Raw genomic sequence first — 24,601 nt, 5'->3', positions numbered from 1 at the left:
TCGCAATTCTATAGATTATAAATAAGTTCAAAATACTAGAATTCGAATACCCCATGTGTTTTTACATGAATGTATTCATTTTTTACAAATATATATGATTAATTTTTATCTCCTAAATCCCGAGTCCGATAATTATACTATAGACACTAGCTGTTTGTGCATAGTGTTAAATCACTAGGTAAACTAACTTATCAGACTTTTTTAATTTAAATTTTGTAACATTTGTCTAGCCTCGAAAATCCGATAAAAATACTTAACAATAGAAGAATAAAAATAGTATATTTTACATTTCTTAATATACTATTTGTACATAGTTGTACATAAAGACTAGTTTTATCTGAATCAAATTACACATATACACAGTTATTATAATTATAGCACATTCTATAGCTAACTTTGCATTTCTATAGTATTAAATGTCGTCGTTCGAATAATAATTGAACTATGTCAAGAACATGAATAAATAAAACCAAAAAATATTTGAATTTGAAAATTTAGTACTTATGTAATATATATACAATTGTCACATAAAATAATAATAATATAATAATATTTTGTTGTTATTACTTTTTACGCCAACAAATTTACAAATCTTGTAAAAATTAATTTATGGACAAACTATATGTTTCATGCTTTAAGCTAAAAAAAAATATGTATTAATTTACGTATCGTTTACAAATATTGTGTGCGTATAATGAGAAAAATCAAAAAAAATCTCTATTGTATTAGTATTTTTGCGAGAATTTAGATAAAAAACCTGTAGAACATATGTATTATAATATTATTAAATTTAGTATTTTAAAATTAAAATATCGATATTATAAATTTGATCTTACAATATTATTGTTTTTATATTATTAAACAAATGTATAATATGATATAATAAAAAATGTATTTTTTAAATTTTACAATGTTTAAAATCGTACATACGTCATTAAATTCGGAGATGAGTTTAGATAAATATAATGTAGTTTATAAGAGAAAGAAACGAACATTTACTTTTCTTTAGTGCTTCAAATGTATACATAAAGTATTCAATAGATCAAATGATAGTCATCCCCTCAGGTGGCAATACCGAATTCACTACGACACAACGTGCGCGACAATAGTGATGATCCGTTTTTTTCACCACAACCAACAGAACTAACTACTGAAGAATTTTTCCTTGCATATTTTGGTCACCTCGCTACACGCGAACTAAACACAGTACACACACACACACACACCTGTGTTGGAGGAGGGTAATTAGTTAGAAAACACGATACAATAACAAAAATAGTGAATACATTAATATAATATAAAAAAAGAAATAGGTGGGTATACTGCAGGTTAACAGTTTAAAACTTTTTTCAACCGTATTATTATAATTGTTATTATTATTAGGTACCTATACTGCTCGATTGCGTGTAGGATTTCTCAGGAATAATATAAAATAAAACGTTTTCTAAGTATTTTAGGAGCTACGCTGCAGCAGCGAGTTTGTCTAGATATTATATAATGATAGTAGGTATATAATTATACTCGCAGCGTATCGTTTATATTATACAATATAAAAGTGGAGCTGCAGCAGTGGCGGCGAGCAGGACCATAGTCCTGAGCAATAAAAGCTTGGGTGACGACGACTACGACGACTACGACGACGACGACATGAGAGTATATGAGACGAGAGACGATGATAGACGTGAGACGTCTACGGGCCGGCGCGGGGTTGGGAAGTGAGTACGTTTTTAATGCCCCGGTCGTAAAAAAGAAGGGGGGGTTAGCCTCCTATATATAATGCGTTCGTACACGCACGCACCGGCATTTGCGTCTCCTGCAGCCCGCTGACGCCGCCGCCGCCGCTTCCTGCGCCTGCTGCACTATATACGCCGCATGCTGCACGCACGCAGCTACTGCGGGCCGTACACCGTCGCTGGGTCGCCGCCGCACTACCTCCCGATGCACATTTTGCACCGTTGCACTCGCCGTCGTACATTTATATATTATACGAGTATATACGATGCAACTATGACTACGGCGGTGGTCGTCGGCAACGGCGGGGAACTTGCGTAATAAAATTTATATTGTCGAAGACGTCCGCGATTTTATCGCACAGAATTTAAACCGGTCGGCTTGGTAACCTATACACATACTCAACCTATATAAATGGGTGTGTGTGTGTGTGTGTGTGTGTACATTTGTTTGTTTGAGTGCGCGTAAATAATAAAGAGTGAGAGAGAAACCACGGGCGGCTGGTGAGCGTCTTCCGAGGCGGCCTATTCACCACTACATATATATATATATAATATTATTACACTCGGTTTATATGTACGGGAATAAGGGTATATATTATCCGCGCACTCCCGTCCGAGAGGCTATAAAAACAGGACTTTTCCTGTGAAAGTGGCCCCCACTCGCATCCACCGGTACGTCAATATATATGTATACATAAATGTGAGCAAAGCTCGAGTGTCCCGCGACAGCCGTCCTATATATACTTTTTGGTTGGGGTTGTGGGTTGATGGCGTACGCGCTTTTTAGACTCGCCGGAACTGTATAGATGCGCCGATGATGGTGATGCTATAGTTATAAATTATCTTTGTTTACACGCGTACAAACTGCTGGACGTTAAAATGCGTTTCCTTTTTCGAAATGTAGTGCATTGCGGCGCTTTTTCTGTCGAGTTTTTCCCCTACGGTTTTAGCAACACAAATTCGTTAAAACTTTACACACTCTATACACATGCACGCCTCCCCTTTCGCTACAGATTTATCAATCCATCTCACTCTCTCGCCCAATACTATACCGCTTTGACAACGGTCTGAATGTGAAAAAGGGGTAATAAAGCATATACAACCGTCTGTGTATCGGCTGATGGATTTCCCTTATGGGAGAAGGGTTACTGATTTTTATGTCTACATAATAATAATATAATAATATATATTGCTGCAGTGTAGACGTTGTCGTTGCGCGTCGAGGTATGACCGAGATTCGAATTAACGAGTTGCCCCCGAGTGATATAGACGTCGTTGAAATGTTTTCACTCATTTTAACGAATTCGATGTGGTCGTTATACACGTAGGAATACTCAACGTGAGTTCATCCCAATGTTATAATAATAATATACTAATATATATTATATATGCGGCTACTTTATACGCAATATTGCTATCATATTATAATATATGTAGAATGTATACGGTATAGTACTTAAATATATATATATATATATATATACAAGTTGATGTTTGATATAGTCGAATGACGTTCCGAAATAACAGGATTAAAATCGTCAACAGATGTATTACACACGTAAAAAAAAAAAAATACTGACTACCTCAAATGGATTGCTATAGTAAGGTATACATAAACAAATTACACACAACTTAATTTAATTTTAGACTTAGACATAATTAAGTTTTATTATGTCTAAGTCGAAAATGTATGGTACCATATAAATATATTATATTATAAAGGAGTTCTATATGGTCGTCATCTATTGTTTAGAAAAAAATATTAAAGATATTGTAAGAGTATGAATGTTTTATATCATAAAGGTACCATTTAGAGTATAAATAAATAGTGAAATAGTTTTGATATCAACAAAAATGATTCAGTGGACAATAATGTATTATATGTTTGTATTATTTTCTAACCTAAGTTCCTAACCTATTTTATTTGTATCAAAATATTTAATTACTTAAAATATTTTAAATTTAGCTAATTTTCATTTAAAAATAATTTTCAAGTTAACTGATGTCTAGTGCATAGAATATATTCTAGGATAGGTACTGACGTACTGTGTGTCTGTATTTAATACTTTTTAGTACTAACAACTTTTTGTAGATATTATACAAAAATTATTTAGTAAAACAAATATGCAAACTTATCGATTCATTGTAAATATCGCGTATATTCATCAATACGCAACATTTACTATAAAAAAAGATTGTTCGTGTATTTTGAATTATATTTTTGTATGATGTAGCGTTACAATTTAGTATTTATCTATCACGATAATCATTATTTTACGCCCTTCAACGCACGATGAAACAATTTTTTTAATTCGTATCCTAAATTGCAACTACACTCAAAAAATTTAGTCTATAATTTTAGCTTAACATTGAAAGACACATTGTATCTATACACTTACTATCCGTCTACATTTATAAATAATGAACGTTAGTTTTGTCTAAGATTTATGTTTTTAATAATATTTTAAATTTAAATGTTGTAACTTAGTAAATCTTACGTATGTACACTATTGCCCAAGAAATACATATGTTTTAGTCATTATTAATATCGTCTCAGCGATTTCAAGCACTTTATAGTTTTATACTCTAAACATATTATAATACATCCTAAATAATTTCACGACATGCATAAATATTTCCTAAAAAATATTAATATACATATGTATAATATATTATGAAAAAATATTTTTTTATTTTTCATTTGAATCGAAAAAATCTAATATATAAATATTTTTCAAAAAATAAATAATGAACTTTAAGATATTTTAATGATTTTTACAGTTATCGTTTTGGTATTAAAAATACAAATAAAATTAAAATTAAAAAAAATTATTAAAAACAAACAAAAGCTAAATGTAAATAGATTTTAAAAATATACACTAAATAATATTATTATATTATACAAAAATCAACTCTACTCTTGTAAAAAAATTCAATAAAACTAATATATGAACAGTGAAACATATGATCCGAGTTTGTGACATTGTTTGCTCCCGATAGCGCAGTCATTGATTAAATACATGTGTATCTATTTTGTATATTTTGGAAAGACGAAACTATTATAAATCGTTTTAGATTATGGTATACCGTATACATTCACAACACACTTAACACGCTACCAAGCGACTGTACGGACAACATAATATTATATTAAATACAGTATAGAAGTCTCGGTAATCCGTTATGGGACCAGGGTATATTGTCGGATTATCGGAATTTATAAATAAAACATAAAACATTTACTAAATTACGTGCATAAGTAGTATTGTCGTTATTTATAAAAAATAATTATTATTATTATTCTTACTTATAAATATTAAATTATAATAAATCAACAATTATTTTTTTTCTCTGGTAAGAACTTTTATATCTACTTACACCTTGTCTTGCAATATTTCCTTGAATAAAATATATTTAATCGGTTTATCGGGATCGTCAGTCGAATTTAACGATTTTATTAGCTATTTGGTCATTATCATTAAAAATAACAGGGAGCCGGATTACTGGACGTGTTGGATTAACACATAGCTGGATTACTGAGACTTTAATGTGTTTAATAAATATAATAAATATTGTTATTTTGTATAAATGTTAAAAAAAACAGTCGATTCTAAAATACATAATGTTATTATAGACTGGCAATTAAATCGTAAAAGAAAATTTTCTTCAACTAAACAAATATATTTTTTTATTGTTTAATTTTTGTTATAACCGTGACGAGCATAAAAACGATATATCTATAATATGACGTATATTATACGTACACCCTATCCACTAATTGCGCAAGAACCTCTATAACAATATGTATATATTTAATAATATGTGTAGTGCGAATATACTTCACATAATACCTATGTAATATAAGACTATATACTGCAACTGCACCACACACAGGGAACTGTTGCAAGTGTATAATGTTATGTGTTATTATACGGTCATATAGGTTTAAACAGTGTGTGTGTGTGTGTGTGTGTGTGTGTGTGTGTGTGTGTGTGTATGTCCTCCAGCCCCCTTACCCATCAATGTTAATTTACAATAATAAAGTATTATATACTTCGCTACCAGACGGCGGCCAGGAGTATAATATAACTAGTTGTGTCATATCGTAAAGAGCGAGCTTACCAAGCATTCAAATCCAGTTATTTTTAGTACTGCCCGCCCTCGGTGAAACATTAATAATTCTATTTGAATATACGTAAAGTAAAATGTACGTCGCAATTTCGTCCATAATTATCTTGTATGATTAAAAATTGAAAACGTCGCACTCCGTTCGCTATTTTAACAGTGAGCGCAATATTTTTGTTTAATAAAATGCAAAACAACAACTTTATTATAGGTTTAGGTATCTAAAATAGACATAATAGCTAGTAGGTACATAACCATACGACTATTCGAAAAACCCATTATGTCTGCAGTTTCATACGTTTTTTAGAGTTTCCCTTCTTAATATATTATTATGATAGGTAAATGATTCAATATGAAAATTATTTTTCCTATACACTCATACAAATTGAGTTTCTATTGTATAAACATAAGAAATGCAATGTGTTGATATAGGTACTCAAATTGACTAATACTGTAGTCTGTAATATGAGCATATGGCTATAGAATGATACAATTATTTTTTACAATAATATTAATACAGAAGAATACATTTTTCATGGTAATAGTGAAATACTTTACAGTATCCCTTTGACCTATAAAGGTTAAAAATTATTATTGCATATATTATATATAAAGACGTATAAAAATTGGGGTAAGTTAATTTTAATAAGTAATGATGAAGTTTCTATATTTTACTTGTTATTTAAATAAAATTACTATAAATTACTTTATTTTTCAATAAAAGAAAATTAGAAAAGTAACTTCATTACTTCCATGGTTTACAACAAAAAAAAAGAAGAAAAATCATGATTAATATATTAAATATTAATTTATCATGTTTTCTATAACATTAAAAATTGATTAGTACGGAATTAAATTATTTTTAAAAAAATTTGAAAGATCCAATTGTAAATATTTATTTATTTTTAATTTGGATGCTATATTTTTTTTCGATTAATTAAAATTATTTGTTAATTTTTGACACTAAATGGTGGTAACACATTTGTCTAGGAATTAATTATCAAAAATAATTTTCATTACATTTTCGTTCTTTGGAAAAGTATATTTTACGAGATCAAGTAACGTGTTACAAAGTAACGTCGTTACAGTAACGACTAACTAGTTACTTTCATTACTTCGCTTTACAATGTATATATTATAATAATATAAACAACTAATATAATATTATTGTGCTATTTAAGTTAAATCTTTAATACTTATAATTTATATTAATTTTGAATTATTTTATTGGAAAAATATCTAAAAATATCTCTATTGCACTTATTTAAGCATTTAATTAATTTAATTAATACAGAAAAGCGTTATTTAAAAAAAAATGATAAATCAACGTCAAAATTATTCCTTGCGGTAATAATCAGTAATTGTTTGGAAACGTTCACTTTTTTAAAGTTTGATGATTTTACATTAAAGGGTATTTACAAGTTACAGTTCCTCCATTTCCTTTTTTTATTTTTGTCATCTGTTTTTATTTTTAGAATTTTTTTATACACCACTGTGAGTGCAGGTCGGAAACTGCAGTCAATTTTTTCAAAGATACGCGATTATCACGGTTATATAATACTTATAATATTGTATCATTATTTTGAAGGGTAATACATTTTTTACCAGCTCATATTTGATTGACAAAAATATTTTAATTTAACAACGATTTATTATTTAATATTCGTTAAAAAATAAATTTATACCTTTGGCAAAAATCAAGTGTTTATTAAAATATAAAATAATACAGTATTTACCAATATTGTTTCCAACATAATTTTATGTTTATTAAAAATTTAAAAATTAATTAATTAAATTGGACAATGTTATTATTTGTGTCTCCTTTTGATCGCAATATTATATTATATCACAATAAAAATGTTTTTTTTCCAAGTATCTACTAATAAATCCATCATAATTTTCAGATTCCAGACCCAGGATTATGAGTAACCAAATCGAACACGTCAAGTCTATACTGAAGGAGCTGGTTGGTCGCACCAAAGATTTTCAAAACTTAAATGCATTCCGTCTGTTCGTATTGCAACACAACACGTACGACGTGGACAAAGCGACCATGTTAATTAAACGAGGTAAGTGGCCGTTCGGTAAAGGGGGAGGAGTATAGGGTAGTGCGTAATCGGTGAGAAGGAGGGGAAGGGTAAATGTTGAGAGTAAAGAGTGGTATTATTTTTATTACATAAGAAATTAAAAATTAAACAAAAAAAAAAAACACGGTCGGTCGGTCGACAAGCCGGCCGTATATATCCATAGCGTGTGCGCACACCCATTCCTTCAGTACACCCGTGGTGGTTATATATATATTTATGGGATGGAATAGGCGTGACCTGCAATGCGTTGTGTGCAGTAATGACACCTGGTGGGGGAGGCGAAATCAACTCAAACACATTAATACTCGTAAAATAGCCGACCACCATTGTTTAGACGCACCGAACATGCTCAATAACACAACATAATAGAACATATTATAGCGATGTAGTACTGTAAACCTACGTACGTACAACAGGTAGGTACATATATATATATATATAGGTATATACTATATACATAACGTGTGTGCGGATATTAGGTACATAATATAATATGTGTATATAAAGGAGTAGACATATTTGTCCGCCTAACCATCTAACTACAAATATAATAAAGTAAACACGGTTGTATATATACGCGTGCGCGCGATTACCACAATGTACAGATCGCGCATTATAATAATAAAAATAATACATATTATTATTATGTCACGTCGCGTAACACCGTGTTATCCGTGTATACGCGACGACGAGATAATAATATTATAATAGTTCGATATGTACATATAATAATATTGATGTAGCAATGTATTATAATACCTGAGTATATACGTCGTATTATATGTGAGTATAGGCGTGTGCTGCGTGCTGAATAGGCTGTTGCCTGTTATAATAATATTATATATTCCTACCTATAGCAACAGGTTATACGTGTATCATCATGACAGCTACGACGTATTTCCTTTTTTTTTTTTCAATAAAAACCACCTCAAGTCACAACATTATACTATATTAAGTACCTATATTAGCTCTCCCAACAGTCTGCAGCATAATTTATCTACCATATCTCATCAGATCTAAGCGTTTCATAAGTATCAATTAAAGATTATAAAAGTAAAAATAAATTTATACATTTTCATAATTACCTAATAGGGTTTAGTGATTTATTTCATTTTGTAATTTGGCATTATAAATTCGATTTTTTGGCCCAGTAGAGAAAATTTTATTCTTCACTCCCTTTCAACTTTGAGCTCATCAATCGAGAAAACCTTATAAGAATCGTCGTTCATGGGTATGGACTCGTGATGACTGTTGGTTTGCCGCATACTAGATAAATATGGATGATTACAACCTATAGAGAACAGGAAGTTACTTAGATAAAGAGTTACAGCCCACAAGTACATATACCCTTCAGATAGTACTGAAGTAAACCCAAGAAAATTTACCATCGGTATTCGAGAAAGTATTAACAGGTTATTAAAATTGAAAGAATTTAAAATCACTCACTTGGCAGACAGAACTAGGCTATCATAAAAGTTGAAATCCAATCTTAGTATTTGACAATGTAGACTACCTCACAATCTGAGAGTTGTATAATCCTTTAGTCTATCGGATTGTGTTAGACTAAAAGAGAAGACAAGAATATTTTGAAATTATAATTGTTTCAATATACTAAAAAAAAACAATCATTGTCTTTTACTGCCAAATTTGCAATACTGTCTACCAAACGAGATAATTTGACCGATTCTGCTTAAATTCGGTTTTTATTCATTTTTTAACAAAATATTTATGTATATAATGGTTATATTGATATAATATTAGATCGAAGAGTGTTGTAAATTTCAAATTATCGGATATGATTAGATGGGAAATTAAGTGAAAATTAAAATAATTTAATAATGTAGTTAGTTATAGGTAGGAAGGTATAAATCTTAACTAGAACAGGTAGGTGGGTATGATTTGTGTATCTGTTTATGGTCAGTCATGTGTAACAATATAATGTGACATAAATATGTAATAAATAACATACAATATAAATACCACATTGCTATAATGAATGCAATCAACGCAAGTGGAATTATTTTCAAAATATATACATATACAAAGCTGTGTGCTTGTAATAATAGTCGTGTTGCATATGTAATATCTACATTCTCGTGATACAAAATGTTGTACATTGTGGTTCTATCAGACGTGTCTACGTTTTATATAAACATTATATACCGTTTACTGACCACAGGTATTTACCACAAGGATGTTCGGTGTACGTCGGGTAAATAGATTTTATACGCACCCATATGAATGTAATGTATATAATATAAACAATGAAAATTATATTTATTTACTTATAGACAAGTATATAGTATCTACCACGCCACGGGTGTACATAAAAATGTATTGATAGGTCAGGTCGGTGTGCACTGCGCCGACTTGAAATCATTCCATAATTATTATAGTACTGTTATAACTTGATAATATTATTTCGCCGTCACCAGTTTGCATCCCTGCGAAATACATTTCAAATGCGCCTATGTTTATCAGTATAATATCTTGTTGGATCGATTATTTATCGCATCGTCAGCCCGGCATGTGTTAATTTGTCAAATTTATCTTATACAACTATAAACAATACTATTATTGTACAGACTAGTCAAAAAAATATTCAAATATATTTAGCTGTAAATTGTACCTAACTGATAAACAATTCCTTACTTTCATATAGTATAATATTTTTATATTAATTCTCAATCGATACGTCAAACAATCAACTTTTCGTACGTTATAATTTTATACCTAATACGTATCGTGGTAATAAGATATGATTTTCCAGCAATTTCCGTTTTTAAAACCATACACGTGAAGAGCATGTGATTTTGGTATAATAATAATAATAATAATAATAATAATAACAATATACAGATCAAATGAGATTAAAAATAACTACGTATGTTTTTGATACTTTTCAGTTTTCCATAAAATTACATAGTAACTGATGGTTATACGCAATCAAACGAGTGCTATACGCGATAGTAAAAAGAAAAAAATGATAAAATAAACCATTTAGTGTGACTAAAGCGATTAATCGTTTCATTAATTTTAAGCGTAGAACAGTTATAATTGTATTTGAATCCGTTCGATTCGTATATATATGTATCCTGTAGTCGATCTATCTATCTGTTACAATGTAGGCAACCTATGTTCGTTTCGTATAGCCGTATATCGTGTAGACGCATTTCATCTTGTTCAATGTAGCATTGAAGCGCACGTGAATAACGTTACAATGTAATTGACTGATTTATTTTTTCTAGGTGTACGTAGTAAACTATTGAATCAAATTAAATTTGTACGCAGAATACTCATTTTGAGCGCGACTTTTTTTTTTAAAGATGCAATAATTATTTACAAAAATATGTCAACGATAAATTACCTCTGAGTCGCGCCAATATCAAACATTAATATTAAAATATTTTATTGATTATTATTTATCATACATCAACAATTATTTTTATTATGAAATACATATTTTTTATTTAATTTAAACAAGACGGTCGTGTGTGACGCGACGTTTTAAGAGTAACTTCGATGACGAAAACGGGCTTTTACAAGTATCTACATTATTTAACGTTTAACTTAAATTCCGGCCTCCATACGGCCAAACGTAAAAATACTCTTAATTAAATTAACGTGTATTACGATCGAGTCGGTTCGTGTCGATTGCGGACCTCGATTCTCGTACCATACACAGTCTCATTTATATGCCTCTATTTTAAGTACCGTACGGAATTGTACAATCGTATTTGTTTTTGGTTTTGATTCAATGGAAGATTATTAGAAAAGGATCGGTGTGTTGTGAAAGGTTTGGGTGTTAATTGCAGAACTTGATAGTGTGTTTCCTTGGATTTGACCCACGGTAAACACACCGGACAATGACGCAAACGGGATGGTTATATATATATATATATATATATATATATATATATATACGATATACATATATACATATATGTATATATATATATATATAATATCATCATTATTATGTTATTACTATTACTTGCTATTACTCGCCTTTTTTTGTCATTGTCATTGACGCATAAAGAGTGTTTTCACCGGTCAACCCACCAGATATCCAGCCAGAGGCTGTGCAGAAAGTCCGATTGTCAAATACACGCTGACACAAATGTACACCGTGTGCCAGCTGCGCTGCAAAAGTGCGCCCGCCGCGTGTGACCGTTTATTGTGTGCGTGTGCGTGCGAGTGTGTGTGCGTTTGTGTGTTAATAAAATATATGCGCGTTCCGATTAAGTATGTGCCACTGGCAGCAGCCCATATCAAGCTAAGACATATTACTGTTATACTGTATATAGATGATGATATTTAATTTTCTCGGTCCCTTGTAATAATAATAGGTATATTAAATAATACTTAATATATTACGTTCATTTGAATATTTAGATAATTTTTTTTTATTTTATTTTTATTTTTTTTTAACTTAAAATGTCTATTATAGGGTTTTCTTATCAAATAATTACACAATACATCTTACACACACACCTATATAGTATTATATATTATATTTAATAAATGTATTCACAATTGTTATGGTTAAATTAATTTTAAAAATATCAAACCAATAGTATTATATTACAAAATATGCATTCTTCAATAATATAGCTTTGCAAATATATACTTTACAAATATATACATAATTCATTCATGACATTTTTTATTTATTTTAATTTAAAGTATCCGTACTTTAATCGTTTTTAATCATCTGACGTCAACCTATTCAGACCAAAAAAAGTGCTCGGATAAGGTAAGTGTTTGGTTTATTATTTTATATACATATAAATAGTATACGTTATAAATATATTACCTACTATATAAAAATATGTTTTATGTCTTGCGAATTATATGACATTTTAATTAAATAATTAGCATGTACATAGAGAATTCCAATAATCAAAACTGTAATATAATTATATAGTAGAACGGTTTGATTATTATGGTACCTTTATAATTTATATGATAAAATATTTGATAAATATATTTTAATATAGATAATTTGTATAATAATATAATATAGACTATAGGTTAATACAAACAAATCGAACATAAATAAACACAGTTGTTATGCGTTCAAACATGCTATTTGTTAAACATCAGATAAATTATAAAATACTTGACCTTTTGGTTACATAACATTTTTCCGATTTTTATTTCAAGGAAAACATTACTTTTAAATTGTCCATATACAACTTTGTATAAAAATATACATTACCAGATTACTCGATACAACTTGGTTAGAATTTCAACTTTATTTCTGCTCTTGGCAGGTATAGGTGGATTAATTATTCTCAAGAATGAAAAAATGGTACTGAAAAAAGCAGACTACTAAGGCCTAAATATGTTATCACTTTAAACTTAAAAGTATATTATCATTCGCAGTCTACAAATGATGCTCTAATTATTTATGAAGTTTTTATTAGTTAGGGATTCAATTTATTTTAAATTATAAAATTGTTGAATACAAATATTTAATATACACATCTCAAGTGTTAAACTTTTTATAATCACAAAATAATCACACTAAAATTTTTGTATACGACAGATATAAAAGTATATAACTATTTAAAATTTGTCTACACCTTTATACGTATGATATGGTTGTAATCACTTATTACTAATTTGTATTTTGAAGCACATATTTAAAACTAATTGATAATATATTTCCGTGGTGTTTATACCGATGTATTTACATTTTAGTATTTCACATAAGATACAATAATTTAATCTTATATTTTTTGCATTAAAAAATAAAAAATAGCAAAATTCTCAAAAAAATATGCATTTAACCAGGGTTGGCAAATAAATCCAGTGGCATAATTTTTTTTATACGCATAGCGTTTAGAGCAGACCACTTTAAGCGCAAGCCACTTTCAATTATTTAGGCCAATAAATTTATAAAGTGGGTCAAATTACTACAAAATTGGATTTTAAATACGCAAATGTATACCCTGCGTAGTCTAAATAACGCCACTGAATAAAGGCCCAAAAAACCCCAAAACCCGGAAGGTTTTATTGTAAAAGTAATAATGGGAAGTTTTATCGGGCTTATTCTAAAAAAACCTATCCGATAAAATCAAATTTTTTTTTAAATTAAAGATTGTTAATTGTTAACTTTTGTTTAGATTATTCATGAAGTATTTACAGGAAAAGTAAATATAAATTTAATTAATGCTAATACCTTATTAAAAATATAAGAATGTTAACATTTTTATTGACTGTTGATGTGTAATTTTTTCCATTTTATACTTTTAATTGTACATACCTAATAAAAAAATAACTATTAATTTTTTTTTCAAATCAGTATAATACTTTAATTGGAAAAATAAATTATACCTATAAAGTAAATTTTTCTGAAAATTAACATACGTTAAAAAAAAATAAAAGTGAATTTCTATTTTATCCAGAAAAGCAGCTCGGGTTTTTATGGGTTTTTTCAAAATAATGAGTGGGTTTAACCCAAAAAAGCAGCTCGGATTTTATTATAGGTTTTTTAAAATATCAAGTGGGTTTAACCTAGAAAAGCAACCCGGTTTTTTCGTATCAACCCTGATTTTAAAACTTAGCATATTTTGTTTACAATAATTTAAAACGTTTTGAACACTTGTCAAAGTTATTACATTTTGTTCGTTAAAAGAATAAATACGCACATATTATATACTCGAACACTAATTATTATTGGCATTGAATTATCAATAAAGAGTACACCATAAAGTATGCATTAAAAGTATTTTTAAAGAATATCATAAAAAAAACTTTTTCCATCTCTCAAATCCAAAATTGAAGAGTTAAAAATCATATTTTATGGCAACTCGTAAGATTTTCCCCTCATTCTGATGCAGCATAGATATAAAAACAAATTTATAAACAATGTTTATTTGAACATTTGAAGTATTTATCTCCAATGAGCGACTTTGAGAGTGATGGCTAGTTTGAACATTGTTGACACTCAGCCACTGTTTCTAACGCGTAGATGAAAACCACGCAAAACTGTATGTCTGTAATATACTAATATAGGGACCACAACAGTAGTTTTACAAATAATAAAAACGTACGAACGTCAGTACACCGCGGGTCATTCCATTATTATTTATTAATATTTTCTTTCAAGTGATTTCGCATCTATATATTATTCTATTATACTGTTGTCATAGATATATTTTGTACGACCTAACCTAACCTTTTCATTCTAAATTATTAATAGTGTTCTATTGTCACATTTTCCTATCAGCTAAAACATCCATAAAAACGGCTCGTAGATAATTTTAGATTTCTTTTTAACATTTTTAATATGAATAGTGAATATACTGTACACTATTTTGGGATTAAATGTAACTCTAAGACAATTTATTGCTTTTGTTGATATATTCACATTCGTTGTTTTATTGTAACGCACTATTTTAGGCATTAGCATTCAATTTTAAGTACCTTTAAACATTTATTTATTTTTATTTAAGTGCTAATATTATCATTTATCAATATTTTTTCTCAATTTATATTAAAAGCAGTAATGTTTAAAAAGAAATATTAATGTGGGTATTAAGTTACTGTTAACATGTTTTTTAATTTTTCTACCATTAATAATGTGTTCATTTATGCACAATAGCTTGTAGTTATTTACTTTAATTTGATGTAAAAAATAATTTTGATTTATCTCAGTGATTAGTGTAAATTTCATGTATTTTTCTATCAATAATAAGATTTATATACAAGTAGATAGGTTAATAAAACTACACACAAAATATCTCAAATATCTTACAAATTAATTTATTTGGAGGTTTAAATCTTAATGGTGACTTAAAGAACCAATACTTCGATGATATAGAGATTTACTATTTATAAATGTTCAATATACTTATGATAAGCTAATGATGTATATGACGTATGCTTATTCTCATTTTTATATCGTTTTAAGTTTGCGTACTTGGTTGTGACGTTGTTTCGATACAAAGCTACTCATTTCGTATATTTTATTATATGAAATTCAATAAAATATGTTGAACATCATCTTCACTCATAAATTATTTTTACGAGCACTTAAAAACTTAAAAACCTCCACATGAACACAATAGTGAACCGAACACCACTCATAATCATTTTGCAATGTGTAGTATTATCATTTCTTTCAAACGTGCAACTTAAAACGACACAATAATAATATTAGGTACTTATATGCCTAGTGTGACTTTTAAGTTTTTATTTTCACGTTAACATTAATTGTAAAAACATTGTGCCATCATAATTCGGGTACACACGAGTTTTTTAAATAATTTTAAAAAAATAACAAAATTAAAGAAAAAGTTTATTTTTAAATATACTTAATATCGAATTGAATTTACCGGAGTTTTGATCATATAAAATAAATTTAGCTAGTGATTCATACATAGGAACTTGATGGACGTGCTCACCATATGCGCAACATTATTATCACGAAACATCATAATTTCAGCAATCCAGCATAGAATATAATAATAATAATAATAATAAATTATAAATAAATAAACTATAAATAATAATAATTTTAATACTTAAGTTGTAAACTTCGTTATATATATTTTGTTATAATCCACATTTTAATAAAAATTATATTGGACAAAGCTTGTGCCGTCCCCCTATTTTTGTGAAAAAATAAAGTTGGGGTACGCAAAAAAAAAATAGTAGGGGAGCTCTGTCCCCTTATGCACCCCTCCCCCAATTCGAGCACTCCTGTTATAATGTATTAACTTGCGTTTTAGATATCCGCATTAAACGCGATATTATTGATAAGGCGAGGAATTGAAAAAAAAACAAAGTGTTCCATAGAAACAGGAAAATTTGTACGGTATACGTACCTATAATATTATTCATTCCTGAAATCGTATACGCTGACATCATACTTTTTGACCTTTGTGACATCACTCTGTGAATCGTCTTTAAGAAAAATGCACTTTGTAAACCGTATTCCTTAGATCATATTGTCTAGTTAGAGCCATATCCTGTATTTCGGGTAGTTGCGGTGCGTGAAGAATATTATAGTACTTGGGCCCAAAGTCGATATTACGCATGCGTCAGAAATAAAATAAATAGGTCCGTGATTATTAAATATAATGATTAATTGCACCGAAAATAATTCCATTCGCAACTATTTTAATTGCTCTACGGTGCTGCCAACACTGTTTGAACATTTTTCCGTTTCCGTGGAACACCTGTAGCAATACCAGGTATAATGTGGAAAATGGTACATCTTGTCCAACGAAAGCCTTCGTTCTTTTTTCTGACCAAAGCGAGTTGTGCATAATATATTCACTTACTCGTTCGTTGTGTCGTTATGTTATGTGCATCGTAAAATGTGCAGGTACCTACATTTTTTAACGATAGGTCCAGTCGACGTAAGACATTTAAACTCGCTGGGCTAGTAGACTATACACACTCGTACATGCATTTATGCAAGTATATGTGTGTGGTGTGTATAATCGCTTCATTCTATTTTACCGTTGGATCTGAATTCAGTTTCTTTCGTGTGTGCGTAAGTCAGTTCTTAAAGAAAACGTAATTACGCGCTGTTTGGTCGACGCTGAAACCAGAAGCTACGGTATGTGTGCGTACATCAGCCGGCTATTTTTTTTTGTTCATTACGAAAAGTTATTAATCGGATCTGCTGGAAAACCAATTTTAATCATACATTTTTCGCGTATACCTTTAGCTGTAACGAATAAAGAGTTACATACTACATTAATCGGTGCGTATAATTAATGTTGTAATATGTGTGAAGTATGAAATATATTAACTTATTGAAAAACGGATTTAAACGTATATTGATTAGGTACTATACTAATACTTTCTATATTGTGTTTATGTAGGACTTTTTAAAATATATAAAGCTGCTCACGAAAAATAATAACCAAGTGAACATAGATATATTATAATATACTACTCGTATATAAGTAAAGTTATATTTAAATGAGTATTTATGGATATCAAAACGATTTAAATCTGAAACATTACATTTTACTTATAACCAGGATTCGAAAGTTGTAGCACTAAAAATATTTCTTTTTTAGCTCTTAAATATGCACTTAAAAACTTTAAAATATGCGCTATAAATAGCACAAAAAATCAAAAAACATGTATATATTAGAAATTTATTTGAAAAAAATTAAATGTAATTTTACAAATTGGAAATTACACTAAATTATTAAATATTTTCTTATATTTTCAAAAATATGTAAAAAAATACCCAAAAATAGCACTAAAAGCCCTAAATTAACAAAATAGCAATAAAACTAATAAATATGCAAAAAATAGCAAAATTGAATTTCGTGTATGACATTGGAGTAGTGTGAAACATATTTATATATCACTTCTAGGATGAACCAAGAAAAATATGCATTTGCTAGAACTTTCGAGCCCTGCTTATAACTTATAAAAAGGTAAAAAAGTAGTTTGTTACACACTATTATGTCAAGTCAGTCTTCGAAAGATCTTTTTCTATCATAAGACCAATACAAAATTTTTTTTATTTTATCCTCTCTAACGTACAAATTTAAAACTAAATCCAAAATAACTTTCAAAGTTGAAAATCGATGCATTTTATCGACAACCTTTCGTGTAACACTCATACACAAAAAATAACGCATATCATTGTAAAATTAATACCTCCATCGCTCTGCATAAAATCTAAAAAATATGGTATTAAGAATTTATAGAATTTTTATTTTAAACTTAAAAGTCAAAAACCATTGTTAAAAGAGCTAAAATATTAATTTTTGAAACTATTAAATGATAATTATTGGGTAATTTGATTGATTATTAATAGGTACTAGAATTGAATATTTATTGCACATTTTACAATAAAAAATTAGCTAACATTTTTATAATTATTTGTGGAAAGTAATCAGTTTTATAATTTTAAATTTTAAACGCTTATATAAAAATATTAAATAAACTTAAAAATGATTGTTTACAGTAAGGTTTTTGTTTTTATGGTAATTCATACTTGAAAGAAAACTACTTGAAGTGGTTTATTATTAGGTACTTAATGGTCCATATACATATGGATTTAAAAAAATAGATATTTCCATTAATTTAAATTAATATACATTTTATGATAGGATATAAAATAAATTAAATTTAGATTCAAAAACAAAATGCATAACAATTAGCCTAAAACCCATAGCAGAATAATATATTGTATTAATATCCAAAAAAAAAAAAACTATTAAACATCCCACATTGCACGTTATTTTAGAATTAAATATCGCACAGACTTTTCAATTTTGAAACATGCCTATAATAAAATTTCCATGTGGTAAAAAATAAATAAAAAAATATTTATAAAGTAGTAAAAGCGAGATATAATAAAAACATAAATTTGTTAGGTCTTTTGTACGTGACATAAAATAAGATTGTGAAATAGTGTAAAGAATAAAGTTATTGGATAAAAAAATTTAAATCCCTAAAATAACTATAAGCAATAATACTGTTTACTTAATGAGATTTAAAAATTTTCAATAAATTATTTAACCATGGCGTATAATTAATAATTATATAAAATATGTTAAAATGTTAAATATAAATAAAATATATGATGTATACAATTGGTATACCTAAATTAAATTTACATATTGGTACTATTAGGTACATAATAAGTTACTAAATATACACGGATATTAAGACAGTTCAAATAAATAATAATACTTAATATTCAATAAGTTATAATTATTATTAATAAAATAGTCCAAAATATGATGAATTATAGTGAATATTTACTTTAAGTATTCCTAAAAAAAAATGTTGTTTATTTAAATAGAATCAACTGATTTTGAAATCAGTAACTTAATATTATTATTTAGCACTGATTTTAAAATTAGAGATATATTAGAGAGAGATATAATATCATTTAAAAGTAAAATATCTACAAATATATTCTATTACGTAATAAATGATTCTATTTGAAATTTTTTATTGCAACAATGTCAAAATAAATATTAATTTAAGCTTATGTTGTTTATTATTATTTATGGTTTTAAATAACAAGTTAAAAAATATATAGCTAGGTCCTAACAAGTCAAGGTACATCTCTAACAATTCAAAAAATATTCGAAAGAATTGTTAAATATTTATATTTTTCTATAATTAAGTAAATTACTTATATTTAAATTATAAACTCTCAATAGCCAATACATGTTGAAGACTTCGAATTTTTGTAATCCAAAATAATAATGCATTTAATAGATGTTATTTTGATTTCAATATTAATACTAAATTTTGCAATCATTTTACGGGTAATTTATAATTCAAATTTAATACTTATCAAGCTAATAGTGATCTTTGAGAAGCTTCAGTTGTAGAAATAAATTCTGATTAAGTATTTAAGTAATTAAGTCAAGAAAGATAAACACAATAATGTTATGGAAAATGTCATTTATAGATCAATATTGAATAATCCCCTTAATCAAATTGCATGCAGCTAAGAGTGAAATGGACTCTTCTACAACTACTAGTTTCAAGTACCTTCAAATATGTAAGTACTGAAAACATTACATTTGATTTTAATATCATGTTTTTAAGCAGAATATTCTTATAATGCATTTTATGTATATTGGTATTTTTAAGTATTAAATTTTGAACCAATATGCAATTTTGTATTAAAACAATTTTATAATATATGATGTATAATTTGAATACCTATTTATAAATATATTTAAAAAAAGATTATGGACTAAATATAGATTATTGTTAAACTATTTTCTTAGTCTATTTAAAATTAATAATATAGCAGTTTGCGTAGGATTATTTATCTTATGTAATGACTTAAAGATTACTGATACATCATTTATGTTACGTTCAATGAATCTGCTTAAGGTAGACAAATCACAAGAGTGGTGAAGTACAAGCTGAACAATTTGATTATTATGATTTTGGTATAAAGTCTATTATTTTATCTAAAATATTGAGAGATAACTGCTAATCTTCACTTTATGATTCAAAACTCATCTTATGACTATGCCAATAATATGTATACTAGTACTCAATAACGCTCCAGTGTTTTGTTTTAACCTAAACAGATTCACTGAATGCGATGTAAACGACAATTATTTCTATAAATTGTAACAGTTCCATAAATTTCCTTAGTGTTTAATAAATTCATATTTTTGTATTGAAATTGTTTTTTGTTAAATAAAATAGAAGTAATTTATAACGAATAAATTAATATTTTATATAGTTTTGTCGATTTTGTTTAAAATTGTCCGCAGAACGAATTGCTAATGAACATTATATGAAAATGGTTTAAAAATATATGTTTTTACTTTTTCACATATAATAATAACTCCATCAGTTTTATGCAAATAATATTATACAACTAAAATCGTGTGTGATGCGTTTGAAAATTATAATTATGTAGGTGTGTATATTTATTTATTAATAAATCAATGGATTTGAGTGGTCTTTTGTGGATCAATCGCTCTTTTAAATAATGTATAGGCAAAATAGTGTGAGTGAGTCAATAGTAGACGATATAATTAAGTTATATTAATAGTAAAATAATTAAGGTATTTAAACAATAAAGTTAAATTTTAACAAAAATGTATTAAATAATTAATTAAAAACATTTTTTTATGATTTGGTGTATTTTTTGAGTGCAAATAGAAATAAGGAAAATAGCAATATTATAGTACTATTTTCAATATTTTCACCTCACAAAAAACTATAACTTTGGCCCACTACTATTTTTCTCCGTGAAATTTTATTTTTCTATTTGCGAAATTGTTTTTTACCATTATGCATTTTTAATATTTGTAAAAATAAGTGTTAATATCACTGGCCAATACGATTTTAGTATATAGATATACTAGATATAGATAGTATATACATAGGTATACACTATACACGTTAAAATATTGCTTACATTTAAGCCAATACATGCATTTCTGTCACAAAAGTAACAAAAAACGATTTACTTCCTAGAATATTTTTATATAAATTTATTGTATACTTTACATTTAATTTTATCTAGACTATTACCAATCCGGCAATTACGTTTCCAGCATACAATTAATATAACTCGATAAATTTAAGTACATAATAAAATATGAAGGATGATTCTATTAAAATTAAACTTTCATTTTATTAAAAAAATTTATGTTTTCGGATTTTTTTTTTTATTATTATTATTAGGAATATTAATACAAATCAAATAATTCTTAAAACAAAATTACATTTATTACAATTTTTATTTCATTATTATCTGTGTTTATCTGTGTCAGTTTTTACTTATTTTCATGACAGTATGATTTTAGATTATGAACGTCTTCATTTTATTCTTAAACATAATATGTTTTTGGTAATTTTTATGTAATAATTATACAATTAAAATTTTAAATAAGTTGTTAATTAGTTAACACAGTTACCTAAATATAAATATATTACAATATATTATAGTATTTAAAGTTTGAATAAACTGAGTAGTGAATAAACATTTTTGGGGTACTGTAGAGATTCTGCTCAATTAAACTTTAAATTGTATAACTAATTAAATATTCGTTTTGTTAAGATTCTAAAAAAATTAAATATTGTGCTTTGAAATATAAAATTTAAAATGTATATATAAATGTAATGTATTTATTCTATTATTAAAATAAGTAAAACTTTAAAAAAAAAGAGTAGAAATAAAAGAATTGTTATTAATGACTAAATTACCTAAAAAAAATATAAGATTCACCTTAGATATTCACACCTTTTATTTGTAGAAATAGAACTCCGTCTAAATGTTCATTAAAAGCCTAACTTTTAATTAATAATTTAACACAAATTTTTTCCAACACAGCAACACATTCAATTAATTTTTCGATCGATTAATAACGATTTTAAAATAATAATAATAATACCTACATAGTAGGTACCTACTATATCATATGTTAAAGCGATAACAATTAATTAAGTATATTTAATGTAATATTATTTAGAATATATAAAATACAAATAATGTTCACATAAAAGTACTAATAAGTATTAGGTTATTATCAGAATTATATTGTTATAATATAAAATTCCTATACGCTTTGCATACTCGTACATTGCATTTTTAAATCATTGTCAGTCTAGATTTTTAGCAAAAACTAAATTAATACTTACTTAAAATTAAAGCAATTAAAAATAATTTCCATTTTTAACATACCGAATTGTTCTATAAATAAAAAAATGTATAATAATGTTAGTAATCCGTAGCTCAATAACACTTGAATATTTAACAGAATAATTAATATAAAACTGTACTTAGTTTCTAAAGTTAGTTTTTAGAATTCTTAATAGAGACTTATTGAGAACCATTACTGGTGATATCGTGTAACGTTCTTGGGAACCATTTCCATTATATAGTTTTTCCAAGCCAATTCATTCAATTTATAGATTCTACATTTTCTTCCCGATGAATAAAAATCTTTGATAATAGAAATTCAACTGTTGTCATTTCATTTGTTTATGTTTATCAAGAATTTTCTTTTCATACTCATAAGAATTATAATATATGATTGTGACGATAATCGGAAACTATAATTTTAGGGTGAGGGAAGAGAGGAAAACCCATGGGGCTCATATTTTAGAAATAAAATATCCATCCCATTTGAAATGCGAATGAACGGTAAAATTTATAATAGAGCTTTGATTGTGGTGCCCTAAAAATCGTAGAAAATCATGTGAATACTCTATACAAATACATAATAAATTTTTTTTTCATTTTCGTAGAAATTTAGATAACAATGTGTCCGTTTTTTTTTTAATCAAAATAGACTAGTAACTAATATGATAACGCAGAAATTCACGCTCGTCAAATTATTATTATGCAAAAAACTAATGTCGAATATTCTATAAGAATTTGTGAGATTTGCATAGACCATCATCAGATTTAATAAAGTCTCCTAAACTTTGCAAACAAACATGCCGATACCACCACTATGATAAATACAAGTTTATCAACACTATAGAAAATTGCAAAAAAAAAAAAAATATTTAAAAATGTTCATATACGTGTTAGCTTTATTTTGCTTGGCTATTTTCGGAGTCTGTTAGAAATCCATTAGAATGTTTCAAATTTGACTAATCTGTCACTCGCAATTCCTCTTGCCAATCAGGACAGTACATTACATCTTTATAGTTCTCCGTTTCCTATGAAATGCATTTGTAAAAATGTCAGTTTCTCATAAATGCATGGTATTAGTGAACCAAGATAATGAAACTGACCTTGAAATTCAAATGTATTTATAGCATTTCTATAACACATAATATGACTAAATTTGAAAAATATTTGGAATAATGATCAGTAAACATAAAAGAAACTTTTAAGAAATTTTGTCCAGTAAAACGTTTTCTTGTGCACAGCAAAAGCTTGATATTAGACTTCTAGTCCTCATGTGTTATTTTCCTGACAATATTAATACATCTTTGTTGAATTTCCAAAAGAAACATGATAGTTTTTCACATAATTTAAATGCCGATACTTCTTTATGTTACTGAATTTCTTATGGTGCAATATTATTTTAATTGAGAGAAATTCCCTATGTTTACTTCAATATGGGATGTGATAAACTTAATGAAACCATAATAGATATAATTTTCTCTGTGATAACGTAATTTTATTTCCTCTTGTATTCCTTCCATAATACTGGACTATTT

At 27.4% G+C, this 24,601-nt stretch overlaps 2 protein-coding genes across 5 annotated transcripts in view; both read left to right on the top strand.

The window, feature by feature from the left end:
- LOC113556401 overlaps positions 1–12,339 on the top strand; it is a 101,981-nt gene extending 89,642 nt beyond the window's left edge. The window contains exons 2-3 of the mRNA XM_026961310.1: positions 7,763–7,927; positions 11,194–12,339. Coding sequence (XP_026817111.1) covers positions 7,763–7,927; positions 11,194–11,318 — 290 coding nt within the window. The 3' untranslated portion in view covers positions 11,319–12,339. The remainder of the gene's footprint in view (positions 1–7,762; positions 7,928–11,193) is intronic.
- Positions 12,340–12,535: 196 nt separating this feature from the next.
- LOC113556402 (inactive histone-lysine N-methyltransferase 2E-like) overlaps positions 12,536–24,601 on the top strand; it is a 51,176-nt gene continuing 39,110 nt past the window's right edge. For 3 of the 4 annotated variants that reach the window (XM_026961312.1, XM_026961313.1, XM_026961314.1), the window contains exons 1-2: positions 12,536–12,701; positions 20,361–20,453. In XM_026961312.1, the coding sequence (XP_026817113.1) occupies positions 20,411–20,453 (43 nt within the window). In that variant the 5' untranslated portion in view covers positions 12,536–12,701; positions 20,361–20,410. The remainder of the gene's footprint in view (positions 12,702–20,360; positions 20,454–24,601) is intronic. The other variant, XM_026961315.1, reaches the window with a different exon arrangement.

The sequence above is a fragment of the Rhopalosiphum maidis genome, chromosome 3 (genome assembly GCF_003676215.2).
Source record: "Rhopalosiphum maidis isolate BTI-1 chromosome 3, ASM367621v3, whole genome shotgun sequence".
In the NCBI taxonomy this organism is placed as follows: Eukaryota; Metazoa; Arthropoda; class Insecta; order Hemiptera; family Aphididae; genus Rhopalosiphum; species Rhopalosiphum maidis.
The sequence above is the reverse complement of the archived record's forward strand: the minus strand, read 5'-3'. Positions and strand labels throughout refer to the sequence as shown.